Source organism: Nicotiana tomentosiformis, chromosome 9 (genome assembly GCF_000390325.3).
Source record: "Nicotiana tomentosiformis chromosome 9, ASM39032v3, whole genome shotgun sequence".
Lineage (NCBI taxonomy): Eukaryota > Viridiplantae > Streptophyta > Magnoliopsida > Solanales > Solanaceae > Nicotiana > Nicotiana tomentosiformis.
In genome coordinates, this window is record NC_090820.1 from 89,451,810 (window position 1) to 89,465,945 (window position 14,136).

General features: G+C 38.0%; 1 protein-coding gene across 3 annotated transcripts; it reads left to right on the plus strand.

Moving 5' to 3' along the window:
- The first annotated feature begins 631 nt into the window (after positions 1-631).
- LOC104107992 (14-3-3 protein 4-like) lies at positions 632-10,205 on the plus strand. 3 transcript variants are annotated; one of them, XM_033659129.2, is made up of 5 exons: positions 632-656; positions 7,145-7,641; positions 7,736-7,858; positions 9,579-9,695; positions 9,963-10,205. In XM_033659129.2, the coding sequence occupies exons 2-5, from the start codon at positions 7,162-7,164 to the stop codon at positions 10,023-10,025; spliced, it is 783 nt and encodes a 260-aa protein (XP_033515020.1). In that variant the 5' UTR covers positions 632-656; positions 7,145-7,161; the 3' UTR covers positions 10,026-10,205. The 3 variants fall into 3 exon arrangements, with proteins under 3 accessions (XP_033515020.1, XP_009615235.1, XP_018630278.1); XM_009616940.4 differs by lacking the exon at positions 632-656 and adding an exon at positions 5,963-6,198; XM_018774762.3 differs by lacking the exons at positions 632-656; positions 9,579-9,695; positions 9,963-10,205 and adding exons at positions 5,982-6,198; positions 9,168-9,554.
- The last annotated feature ends 3,931 nt before the right edge of the window (positions 10,206-14,136 follow it).

Genomic DNA, 14,136 nt, shown 5'->3' on the forward strand with positions numbered 1-14,136 from the left:
GATGGTAAGGTGAGTACGCTATCCGTTTAATCTGCCAACTCTGAAAACATTCTGTGATTTTCGTGCCTATGAATTGTGGGCCATTATCACACACGATTTCTTTTGGAACTTCGAACTGGCGATAATGTTTCGCCAAATAAAGTCCATGACTTATTTTTCTCGCACCTGTTTAAAAGCTCCTGCCTCTACCCATTTGGAAAAATAATCTGTCAATACTAATAAAAACAGTACCTTTCCTTTAGTTTGAGGTAAGGGACCCACGATATCCATCCCCCACTTTATGAAAGGCCATGACAAAATAACCGGATGTAACAACTCCGCTGAGCGATGCATATTGTGCCATATCGTTGTCATTTATCACATCTGGCCACAAAACTTTCCGCATCTTCTTCCATTTTTGGCCACAAAACTTTCCGCATCTTCATCCATTTTTTGCCAATAGTATCCTGGTTTTATTAGAGTTTTCACCAATGATCTTCCTCCAGCGTGATTGCCACAATGTCCCTCATGTACTTCTCTCATCACATATTCCGTTTGAGAAGGTCCGAGACATCTTGCTAAAGGTCATCCAAACATCTTTCGGTATAGATTTCCACGACTCAGACAGTACCGGACAGCTTTTCGGCGAAGTAACTGAGACTTTTTCTTGTCTTCAGGTAAAATTCCGTACTGCAAAAAGTTAACAAATTCGTTTCTCCAATCTTAAGTCAAATTGTTAAAATTTACCTCATTTTTATCTTGGTCGAGCGCCGAATGAAACAAATGTATTACTATAGCATTTTTTGCATTTGTTATTTCCACAACAGACGTGAGGTTAGCTAATGTATCTACTTCTGCATTTTCCTCCCTGGGTATTTGCACGATTTTCCATGACTGAAACTGTCTGATCAATTCATGTGCCTTTTCCAAGTATTTTTGCATTCATGCCTCTCTTGCTATGTAAGTCCCCTGCATCTGGTTAACTACTAGTTGCGAATCACTTTTGATTATAATTTGCTCTATACTGAGTTCTCGTGCTAGTTCCAAACCTGCAATCACAGCCTTGTACTCCGCTTCATTGTTAGTAATGGGATAATATTTTATTGCTTGTCTTATGATTTCCCCCCGAAGGTGGGATTAAAATAATACCTAAACCCGCTCCTTTAACATTCGAGGAGCCATCGGTAAATAAGATCCAAGTCCCGGATTAGATCCGGTAAATACCTGTAGTTCTTTTTCTTCTTCAGGAACTATATTTGTGCTGAAATCTATCACAAAATCTGCTAAAACTTATGATTTTATTACAGTTCTAGACTGGTATATGATATCATATTCACTGAGTTCTATCGCCCATTTAGCTAACCTACCGAATAGTTCTTGTTTATGCAATATATTCCTTAGTGGAAAAGCAGTTACTACAGAGATAGGATGACATTGAAAATAAGGTCTCAACTTTCTAGATGCCATAATTAATGCTAAAGCAAGTTTTTCTAAGTGAGGATATCGTGTTTCATCATCCAATAAAGATTTGCTAACATAACAAATTGGAGATTGTTTACCTCTATCTTCTTGCACCAATACCGCACTTACCGCCATTTTGATATGGCAAGATAAATGAGTAGCCTTTCTCCATCCTTCGGTTTAGCTAGTAGGGGTGGACTTGACAAATATGATTTTAGATTTTTGAAAGCTTGTTGGCATTTGTCAGTCCACTCAAATTGGTTTTGTTTTTCAATACTGAAAAGAATTTAAAAGTTTTCTCTGAAGATTTGGAAATAAATCTTCCCAAAGCTGCTATCCTCCATGTTAACCTCTACACTTCTTTTTTGCTCGTGAGTATGTTAGGTATCTCCTCAATGGCTTTGATCTGTGTAGGATTCACTTCAATGCCCCTGTTAGAAACAAGAAAGCCTAAAAACTTACCTGAAGCCACGCCAAAAGCATATTTTTCTGGATTTAACTTCATATTATATTTGCGGAGAATTTCGAAAGTGCTTGAAAGGTGTTAAAAGTGATCCCCTGCTTGTGTTGACTTGACTAACATATCGTCAATGTAGACTTCCATAGTCTTTCCCAGGTGTTCTTGAAACATTTTAGTCACCAATCTTTGATACGTGGCCCTAGCGTTTTTTAAACCAAAGGGCATGACTTTGTAACAATAAGTCCCCTTGTCTGTAATAAATGAAGTTTTTTCTTCATCTAGGGAATTCATCTTTATTTGATTATAACCTAAATATACATCTAAAAAACTTAACAGCTCATGACCTACGGTAGAATCAATTAATTGATCTATATGCGGTAAAGGAAACGAATCTTTTGGACAAGCTTTATTTAGATCAGTATAATATATGCAAACCCGCCATTTTCCATTCTTTTTTGGAACTACCACAGTATTAGCTAACCATTTTGGGTACTTTACCTCTCGTATTGATCCAATTTTTAAAAGTTTTTGTACGTCATCCTCAATCACTTGATTTTTGAAGGACCATTGCTTTCTTTTCTTTTGCTTGACTAGGGTGTACAATGGATCTTCATTCAGTTTGTGGGTCATCACCTTCGATGGTATACCTGTCATATCTGAATGCGACTAAGTAAAGCAATCCGTGTTAGCTTCTAAAAAATTTACTAATTTACCTTTCATTTTCGGGCTCAATTTCGCTCCGATGCAAGCTTTTCTGTCTGATCAGTGCTTGAATAGTATGATAGCCTCGAGTTCTTCAATTGTTGTTTTGATGTTTTCATTCTCTTCTGGTTCTTGAATAACATCGGGTCTTGAATCTACATCCATCTGTCCTGAAATGCTTTCAGCTGAGGTTATATTATTATATCCTCCACTGAATTCTGTAGTTGCTATTTCTCATTTGTAACATCATTTGCTGTGCTTGAATCCGCCACTGAATTGATATTTTTAGAAGCTTGCTGATCTCCGTGGATTTGTCGAATCCCCCATTGCGAAGGAAACTTAATAACTTGATGTAATGTAGACGGTACATCGTCCATATCATGAATCCATGGCCTTCCAAGAATCATATTATAAGCCATGTTAGTGTCTATCACCTGGAATTTCGTATCCTTGATAACTCCTTCTTCAAATGTAGTAAGCACTATTTCCCCTTTCGTGATAACACTTGAATTATCAAATCTAGACAAAGATCGTGCTTTTGGTACCACCTTGTCGTTAGCTTGCATTTCATTTACCACCCTTAGAAGAATAATATTTATGGAGCTACCTGGATAAATAAAAACTCGTTTTACATTAGTATCATATATAAGTAAAGATATTACCAGCGCATCATTGTGAGGAATTAACAAGCCATCCGCATCTGCATCATCAAACGTTATACTGTCTTCATCCAAAATATTGCAAACTCGTTTTCCATGAGTAATCGTGACTTTCGACGTCTTTTTGCACCTGTATATGTCACACCATTGACCTCTTCTCCCCCGCTTATCACATTGACTGTTCTCTTTGGAGACGGAGGTTTTAGAGGCTCTTGTCTATTCTTCATATAGGATTGCTTGCCTTTCTCACTGAACAAGTCAGTTAAATAACCCTGCTTTAATAAATGCTCAACTTCACCTTGTAATAATCTACAATCTGCTGTTTTATGGCCATGATCGTTGTGAAACTCACACCAGAAATATGGATTTCTTTTGCTCGGGTTTGATCTTATTTCTTTATGCCACCGTACCTTATCTCCCATACTTCTTAAAATAACTACCAACTCGAAAGTGTTGACATTGAAACTGTAATCTCCAATCCTAGCGTCTGTGTCAGAATCACTGCCTCGTGCATCTCGTCCTTTTCTGAACCTGGGTGATGAACCCACATCTTTGTGCCTTGGTCTAGGGTCAGACCGTATGTTTTCCTATTTAGACCATGAATCCCGTCCCGCAGGTCCCATGTAAGGTTCATACCTATTTTTCCTGGACCTTTTTTCAGATTCTGAACATCTCGAACTTATTCTTTCATCGACCCTTGACTGTGTAACCATGTCTTCTTTTATCCACAGCTTTGTGTTATACCTGTTGTACACATCATTCCATGTTGTAGCAGGAAATTCTCGCAAACTTTCCTTAAGTCTTCTCGTGGCTTCTGAACTTTTTTCATTTAAATTGCTTGCGAATGCCATAGCTGCCCAATTATCAGGTACTTGTGGTAGCATGGACCTTTCACGTTAAAATCTATCCACAATTTCCCTGAGTAACTCTTTATCTCCTTGTTTTACCTTAAAGATGTCTTCCATCCTTTTTTCAAACCTTTTGAGCTCCCGAATGTACTTTTATGAATGAATCTGCAAGCTCAGCAAAAGAATTAATAGAGTTTTTAGGTAAAAGACAATACCATGTTAATGCCCTTTTCGTGAATGTTTCTCAAATTTTTTGACCAAAACTGATTCAATTTCCTGCTTGGTTAAATTATTGCCCTTTACGCCAATTGTAAACGCAATTACATGATCTCGTGGGCCGGTTGTCCCATCATATTTTGGAATATCAGGCATTTTAAACTTTTTAGGAATTAGTAGAGGAGTCACACTCGGCTTCCAAGGTTGCTGCGAATACTTATCAATATCCACACCTTTTATTACGGGAGGTACGCATGGTATTTGCTCTATGTGACCGTTCTGCTCTTTCAACTATTTCTGCAAAGTTAGTACCAAACTTTGTAAATCTGAGTTATTAGGTATACTTGACCTCCCATCACAGGATTCATTAGGAACTCCTCCACTTTCAGAATTATCGAGCCCCGAGCGTGGGTTTTCTAAAGTCACCGTATTGGCTGGTGGAGGGGTTTGCAGCGTGTTAGGCAACCCCCTAACAAAGGCCTGAAGAGCATTATTCACGTGTTCCGCAATCAACTGCTTTAGAACGTCTTGTTCTACGGTTTGTCCATCCCCTCGTTGATCATTAGCGTATGACGTGGATCTCTCAGGTGATCCTCCTCGGGACTAGCGAAGGGATTCTGTTGGAGAGTGATGTGGTGGTGTTCCCTCTTGAAGGTTCAGTTGGTTATTGTCGTTACCAGTCGACATAATTTAGTTGTGAGAAAAAAGGATTTGGAAAGTAAAAAGATTATTAGAATTCCGATAACGGAACCAGTTTGTTTAACCAAAAAATAAGATATTTGGTCAAAGCCTATATTTAAAAGAAATCGGGTTACTAATAACCAAATAATACCTTACTTCCTCAATAATCCGCTTGAAAAGAAATTTAAATAGCAATGTGAATTAGCGAAAAGAGATAAGGAATGGAATGATAATCTATCCCTCAAATTACGTAGAGGGCTTTTTTGAAGCAAGAAAATGTAAGTATATTTCAATAGTGCTCGGAACTTGCCCTTGCAAGTGAGATTCTATATCTTTATATAGGAGTATCCAATTATAACGTTTCCTCCAATTTATGACGAATTCATTATGGGCATTAATGGTATTAATTGCTCGTTATGGTTGATAATCATAACTGACACATTCGTAACTGTAAAGGCCTTGTAACGACTCCGATTTCCTTTCCTTATTTATTGCTGGTTCACGAATCTTCCTTCTTTTTGGTCTTGATTCATTCCGCTCGTGCCTCTACAACAGCTGTTTAGGCTCGGTCATTTGTTCTTTACTGTCTCGTGGGTGTTTACTCCGCATCTTCCTTGCTCCATTAATTTCATTAATGGAATACGCTAGTTGTCACTTCACCATTGTTCCACGTATCATGCTTTGTCAACTCAGAAAGGTTCCACGTGTGACACCTTTTTTTCACTAATATAGTTATCTACGTAACAGAGAAGAATAGTGAGAGTTATATTTATACCGTAAATATCCCTACAATAATTTATTTCATAACAGATTTATAATAAAGAATTATTAATCTCTTAACATAAAATATATTATTCCATACGATATTAATGTATAGAACTTAAACTTAGAAGCAAAAACTAAAAACGAATCCAAAATGGTCATAGGTCAAAGGCGGAGTTTTTGACAATTGGGAGCTTTTCCCAAATGAAAACCGTGAAAGCCAGCGCGACTCCAACCGGCAGCCACATCGAATACAGAGCCCTTTCGAGTATTCTTTTGACGGGTCAGGGTCAACCCGTGAAATATGTAAATTTGTAAAAGTCCGCCTCTCTTCAACTCGCCTTACTATAAATACCCCAATTTATTTCTTGTTTCTCCATTGCACCAAAAAGCTCCACAATCAGAGGACCATTAGCTATACGTCAATCAGGTACTTGTTCAATCCATATTTCAGTTCCTATATTTAAAAAATGTTACTGACTTGTTCAGATTTTAGGTATAGCCACGGCTACCACATTAAAATATTGGCTGTGTGATTGATTCCAAGTTTGGAATCTTTTTCAAGCCCGTATGTAACTTTTGCTTGTTTGTATTGCTAGTCTTTTTTTTCAAAGTAGTACTCACTTAAAATTTGGCGGCACCTGGTGTTTAGGCCAATCCGAATACACACATTTATCACTTAACTATGATTAATTGATAGTTTGGTGTAAATAACTGGTGTAGGTAAGGATTGTAAGTCTAGAAAAGGATTGTGGAGGAAAACACATTTATAGTACTTGGTATGAATTCGATTTTTTATTTTTAAAAAAACTACAAAGAATTATAAATCACAACTTTGTAGTTAAACACCTTTAGAATGTTTGAAAAAGTAGTGTTTAAAGAAAAACTTGTTTGACTAAATAGTAAATAGATTTGGGACTGAGTTAGTACATATTTCATTTGGGGAGACGGAAAATTTTGAGAATATTGATGCTAATTTGAGTTTCAGCAAGCAGATGGACGAGTTTCCCATCAGGGTTTATGTCACTGTTTGCTGTGAGTGCCACGATGAAAATACTTATGGACCGCAAACAGCCACATAAATGATATATAATTTATCACTTTATTTAGTAAAATACTTGAAAAGCATGAATTCCATCTGTAACTCCTAGATGCATGGTGTTTGGGACAACAAAGTTCCATAAATCTAGTATCACAACTCTATAGCTCTTTTGTGTCCCAAAAATTTGCATGGGCATAACGTCCCAATACCAGTATTTCAAGGAATAAAGGAGGATTGCCATTATTTAGTCCCACAAAGTGAGTCCAGCTATGTGTAGAAGCAATATTTTCTGCCATCTGTCAATTTTAGTTACCTGGATTTTTTGTTGCATCAGATAACTAGACAACAAACATGGCCGAGTCAACACGTGAAGAAAATGTGTACATGGCCAAGCTGGCTGAGCAGGCTGAGCGGTATGAAGAAATGGTTGAGTTTATGGAGAAGGTTGCAAAGACGGTAGATGTTGAAGAACTGACCGTGGAGGAAAGGAATCTTCTTTCTGTGGCTTACAAGAATGTGATTGGTGCAAGAAGGGCTTCATGGAGGATAATCTCATCAATTGAGCAGAAGGAAGAGAGCCGTGGAAATGAAGACCATGTTAGCAGCATTAAAGAATACAGAGGCAAAATTGAGGCTGAACTCAGCAAGATATGTGATGGGATTTTGAACCTCCTCGAGTCCCATTTAATACCAGTTGCCTCAACAGCCGAGTCCAAAGTCTTTTACTTGAAGATGAAAGGTGATTACCACAGGTACTTGGCTGAGTTTAAGACAGGGGCAGAAAGGAAAGAAGCCGCAGAGAACACTTTATTAGCCTACAAGTCTGCTCAGGTAGGTGATCCATAGTTAGCTCTTCGTTTCCTCACCTCGTTAATGCATATAACAATGATTTGAGTTGTTTTATCATTTGTGTCTTGTGATCTAGGATATTGCTTTGGCTGAGCTGGCTCCTACTCACCCAATCAGGCTGGGACTTGCCCTTAACTTTTCAGTGTTCTATTATGAAATTCTCAACTCATCGGATCGTGCTTGTAACCTTGCAAAGCAGGTACCTTTCTCAGCTTCTGTTGATTCATTTAACTTGGATTATCATCTTATGTTTGATTGATCGATTGTGCTTAGGCTATGAAACAGTGAGATATTTGTTCTACTTTTAAATTGCATGTGGGAATAATGAACTAACTTTAGCTTTTGATGTTTGTTGTTGTTGGATTTACTTGCCTATTCCGTTCCGCTCCATGAAAGATAGTTTTATTCGTAATACTTAGTATTCGAAAAAAAGGATGTAAAGAGAAAACAGCGCTGCAACTCCAGACTCCAGAGGTTTGGGCAGTGTATATCTTTTAGATGAAGTGGGGTTTGTGGAGTGTATATCTATTCTAAATCTCACTATATGTGGGCCACACAATATTATTATGACAACGATTGACGAGACAAGAAATTGCATGGGCTAGTTGCAAAACGAGATTGCTTTTCTTTAGTTAGCATGGAGGTAAGAATCACATTGAAATATCTGAATATTTTTTTTGCTTATGCGTGAGCAACCACCATTTAGTTCGCAATCGGCTTTCGGTAACCCAAAGAATAAATCCCTTGTCCAGTGCGAGTTCACGAAGGAAAAGACAACCCAAAGTCCAGTCATATATACATTGCTAAGACAAAACGGAGGACTACGAATGAGCATCATCTTGCTATTACATAATTGTAGGATAAAGGAAATTGACATCGTTAGGTATTAAGTGATGTACTTGTCACATCGCAGTTATACCATATCATATGATCTTTTGAGTAGATACATATCAAGTCTCATAGATGCCATTTTGTGATTCCCCGCATTCCTGCCGAGGGAGAGTGAACGGAATAGGATTGTCCAAAGACCGTGAGCTTAAAGCCATCCTAGACTTACAAGTTTTGTTTGAAGATGCCTTGTGGTTCAGCTTAATGCAATTCTTTATGGATGAATCTAGCTTGTATAGATATCCAAACATATGAATGTTTAAAGAGATGTATAGTTTTAATTTGTGGTTTGTTGTTAGAGTTAAATGGGATGGGACTTGATTGTTCTTTTCCACAATATAGTTGTCTCTTAAAGTTATAAGCCTTGGCCAAGATTTAATGGGGGAAGGGATGTGATGGCACTAGCATAAGAAGAGATAACAGGATCAGAGAAGGATGATAACTATAACCTGTTGAGGAAAAGATGATTTTACCATTCCAGTCAGCAGATAAAACAAATGGTGCAGTTAATTTGGCATGGTTGAATATTTTATATGCTTGTTGTATAACTTTATGAACCTTGGTGTAAGTTGTTTTAACTGTCAACCTTCTTTGTGCTTTTTTATTACAAATAATTACAGCTGAAGCAGACTAAGCATTTTTTTTGGACAAATGGTTTGACAAGTTGAGTGAAGATAAACTCTTGAAGTTGTAATTAGTGGTTCACTTTGTGAGCATTCAGCTGGTGAAGGTGATCGACATTATAGTATCATGTTCACTTATATATGTCTTAACCCTTCTATTTGTTCCATGTGCTCTACATCTCAAGCTGATGAGTGATACTCGTTGCATTTTGTATTCCAGAGTTTGAAATACAGGTCTGGTTGTCCATACTTTTTTGTGGAGTTTTCTCCCCTCCTGCCCTTTGTAGCTGGTAGTAGTATGTTGTTTTGGAGCAGCCAAAGCAACACTAAAACAAAAGAAAAATACAAGCAAGATGATGCTCCTATCAATGCGTAGAAACATTTATAAACAGTGATGTTTCTTTTCAGGCTTTTGATGATGCCATTGCCGAGCTGGATACACTGGGTGAGGAATCTTACAAGGACAGTACATTGATTATGCAGCTTCTTCGAGACAATCTTACACTTTGGACGTCTGATTCCACGGTCTCTCTCTCTCTCTCTCTCTCTCTCTCTCTCTCTCTCTCAGAAATACACACCCACCAAGCCAGATGCCCACCCACAAACACTACTATGCACATGAGCAAAAGATTTTGGGAAGTGCATGACCTTTGTACATGTACATGCAGGAAATAGACTAAGCTTGATTGCTAAATGCTACTTAATACTATGTTTTAAAAAAAAATACTGTCTGTTATTGCTTTGACCATTGCCATTCTGACTATGCAATGGTTTTAAATGATATGATTCCAGGATGATGCCGGGGATGAGATCAAGGAAGCTTCAAAACGCGAGTCAGGTGACGGAGAGCAGTAACTGCATAGCAGCATAGTCTTGTACTTTACTTTGTGATTTTACTATAGGACTGCTGTGTGAAAGCTAGACTGGATTTAGGCATTTCGATGACTCTTTGTATCACTGCTGAATTGGTTTGATATAAAAACATGTTTTAGTATATTGAGAAATATAGTTATGCCATTGATGTGTTGGCTTGTATTTCTAGTTTCGATTGCATTATGTTGTTGACTGTTGAGCTTTGCATTCTCAAGTCATTCAATAATTCCCAAATCAATTATCTTGCAATTGAACAGGTCTGAAGGAAGACCTGTTCACTCCTGATTGTAATGGAAAAAGTCACCTTGCATATATTTATTGTAAGTTGTAACTGAACTGATTTGAGTTACATTTCAAAATGCTACTTTCTGGTTGTAACCTACATCAGTAACATCCATGATGTATTATTGTAAATTCAACTACATCAGTATCAGGCCTCAAGTTTTTACATACCAACGTCTGATATGATTCTTCCATTTTGAACTCCATTCAGTGGTGCATGTGACCTTATATCTAGCAACAAACCACCTTGATAGTTGTTGCACCTATGCTTGCAGTGGCGACATTGAACTATTTTCACAACTCAACTTATACGTATATCTGGTTTTGGGGTTGTAGAGATTTTAAAGTATTTCTCGTCCCAAATTAATGTATACCTTGTGTTATTTTCAATCGATATCGGTCTATTACATGCATATTATTATTATTTTTTAAATGTAGTGTATGTGTGTACGCGCGCGCTCGCACTTCTATGTGTGAATTTTTCAGATGACATCTTTTTTGGAGAGGTGTGTCCACCACAGCAGCTACGGTGCACTGTCACGACCCAATTTCCCCTCCGTTTGGATAACGTGATGGCACCTAGTCTTAGAGACTAGGTAAACCTAACATTAATTGAAACAACATTATTTAAATAACATCTAACAATTTGAATTAGAAATATCTTAAACTTTACAATTCCCAAAACCCGGTAGTACAAGTCATAAGCCCTACAGAGTGTTTGCTAGAAAACTTCTAAATACAACTGTCCAGAAATAAGAATAAACAATGCAAAATGAAAACTTGAAGGTGACTCCGAAACCTGCGAACGCAGCGACAAGTTTACCTTGAGTCTCCGCAGCGACAATCCACACAGCTAGCTAACGAACAAATATCTCGGTCTGCACAAAAAAATAAAAAAATTGTGCCGAAGAGTAGCATGAGCACACCACAGCGGTGCCCAGTAAGTATCAAGACTAACCTCGGTGAAGTAGTGACGAGGACTAGTCAAGACACTCACCGGTCTAATAAACTGAAAGCAAGCATAAGTATAGGGATGACAGAACATGACATCTATCTAAGGACCCCGCGATATGGTTAACGACATAGCAACTGCAATAGTTTTCACATCAGGTCTCAGCCAACAACCCCAATAAATTAGTCAAATCCTTCAAGTGTAAACTTTCACCCGTAAGTTTTTAAATTGAGGTCTTTAGAATATAATCCTTTCCAATAAGAAATTATTTTTAAAATATACTTCCTTCAATTAAATATCTTTCAAATATAGTTCTTTCAAGATAAAACCTTTCAAATATAAATTCTTCAAATAATTAGCCTTTAAACGTAGTTCTTTCAAGATAAATACTTTCCAAGTATAACCCTTTCAAATAAATATCTTCAAACATAGTTCCTTCAAGATAAATACTTTTCAAATATAAACTTTTCAAGTAATGTCCTTCGAGTATAAGTCACCCTGTGACACCTAAGCATGGAAGATTAGCAGCTCCGAACACAGATATAACCACAGGAGAAATTTATCGGGATACCGTCCCGTAGTCCCGAATTAATCATGTAGTACGGGGGGGGGGGGGGGCGGGGGGAGGGGGGAGGGATCTCCCGGAATACGTCTGTAGTCCCAAAATAAACATGCAGTGCTGGGGGATCTCCCGGAATACGTCCGTAGTACCAAAATAAATATGCAGTGCTATGGGATCTCCCGGAATACGTCCGTATGCAGTGCTGGGGAATCTCTCAAAATACGTCTGTAGTCCCAAAATAAATATGCAGTGCTGGGGGATCTCCCAGAATACGTCCGTAGTCCCAATTTAAATATGCAGCGCAAACAACAGAGATAATAACTATAACATGACAGAAACCTCGTACATCACCACAACGAGTACAAAAGCAACAATGACAGAAATGCAAAGTACGACGAGCAAATCAACTCAAGAATTTAAATCACAAGAACGGTAGAACTCATTCACAAGGAATAATCACAGTAAAGAATGCTAGGCACAAGGAGAACAACTTAACAAGGAAAAATAAAACAAAAAATGTAGCAACGATTTCACAATATTCAAGTCAACAATAAGAATCCAACCCGAGTCAAATAGTTCAAAAAACAAAAATGGCAAGTCAACTAAGATATAGGTTATCTAGACTCCTTTTGAGGTCGAGAAATTACGAGGAATATTCAACAATTCAAGTAAGGATAAGCAGTGGAAGATAAACATAACTCCAATTAATACTAAATAATTATAGGATGAGAAAAATAATGATTTCAATTTAAGATAAGCAGTTATGAAAAATATAGCACGACGATAGAAGAGGTAAAATCTTTAGTTAAGTCGAATAAGGGTCAAATAGACAGTAAGAGTGAATCCTAAAGCAATTATCTCTAATCAAAGCATGTAGAGGTGAAACTAGCAAATAGAAATTCAAACGTATCAAAAACAACATCATACCCAGTGAATATAAGGACATAAGAACCCTAAAAAGCCAACTTTCCACAAAGAAGTCCGAGCACACACTCGTCAGCTCGCGTACACAGACTACAATCAACATAGATGATTCAAATCCTAAGGGGTAGTTCCCCCCACAAGGTTAGGCAAGATACTTACCTCAAACTGCGCTCAATCAGTCAAGTAGTATGCCCTTTTCTCGATTTTTCGACTCCGATCGGCTCAAATCTAGTCATAATTAATTAGATTCAATCAATACAAATTGTAGGAATAAATTCCATATGAAAATATAAAATTTCTACAAAAATCCAAAATTTAACCCAAACATCACCCGTGGGGCTCACGTCTCGGAACCCGACAAAAGTTACAAAATATGAACGCCCAGTCCGACACGATTTCAAACATACCAATTTTATTCAATTCCGATAACAACTCGACCTTCAAATCTTAAATTGAATCAAGAGGGTTTTCACAATTTTTCCAACTTAATTCACCGATTAAATGTAAAAACAACCATGGATTCGGGTAATTTAACCAATATTGAGTCAAAAACACTTATCCCGTTGTTTCCTCTGAAAATCTCCCAAAACTCGCCTCATCCCGAGGTCCAATCCGTCAAAAATGGAAAATGGGATGAAGTCCCATTTTCTGAACTTAAACTCACTGCACATGCTTTTCTTCTTCGCGTTCGTGTGACCGGTGTCGCGTTCGCAAAGTCCTGACCATGCACAGCATCGCGTTCGCGGTAGCCAACTTCCCTCCTTCTTCGCGTTCGCAGTCCATGCTTCGCGTTCGCGAAGGGTTAATGGCTTAAGGTCCCGACTCCCCTTCCTTCTTCGCGTTCGCGACCACTGTGTCGCGTTCGCGTAAGCTTGACCAGACCTTGCCTCGCGTTCGCATTCGCGTCCACTCCTTCGCGTTCGCGAAGGTCAAATCCAGCAACCCTAAAATTTCTTCTTCGCTTACGCGGGACTTCCTTCGCGTTCGCGAAGAAGGAAACTAGACACCAGAATTAGCAATCCCAAAACAGCTCCAAATGATCCGAAACCACCCCGAAACACACCCGAGGTCCCCAGAACCTCAACCAATCATACCAACCAGTCCCATAACACATTATGAACTTTCTCGAGGCCTCAAATCACATCGAACAACACCGGAATTACGAATCGCGCATCGAATCATAAATTTTCAAATTTTTCAACTTCTATATTTTGCGCCGAAACATATCAAATCAATCCGGAATGACTTCAAATTTTGCACACAAGTCATAATTGACGTAAGGGAGCTATTCCCATTTTCTGAATCGAAATCCTACCTCATTATCAAAAATTCACCCTTCGGTCAGACTTTTTTTCAAAATCTTATAATTTCCA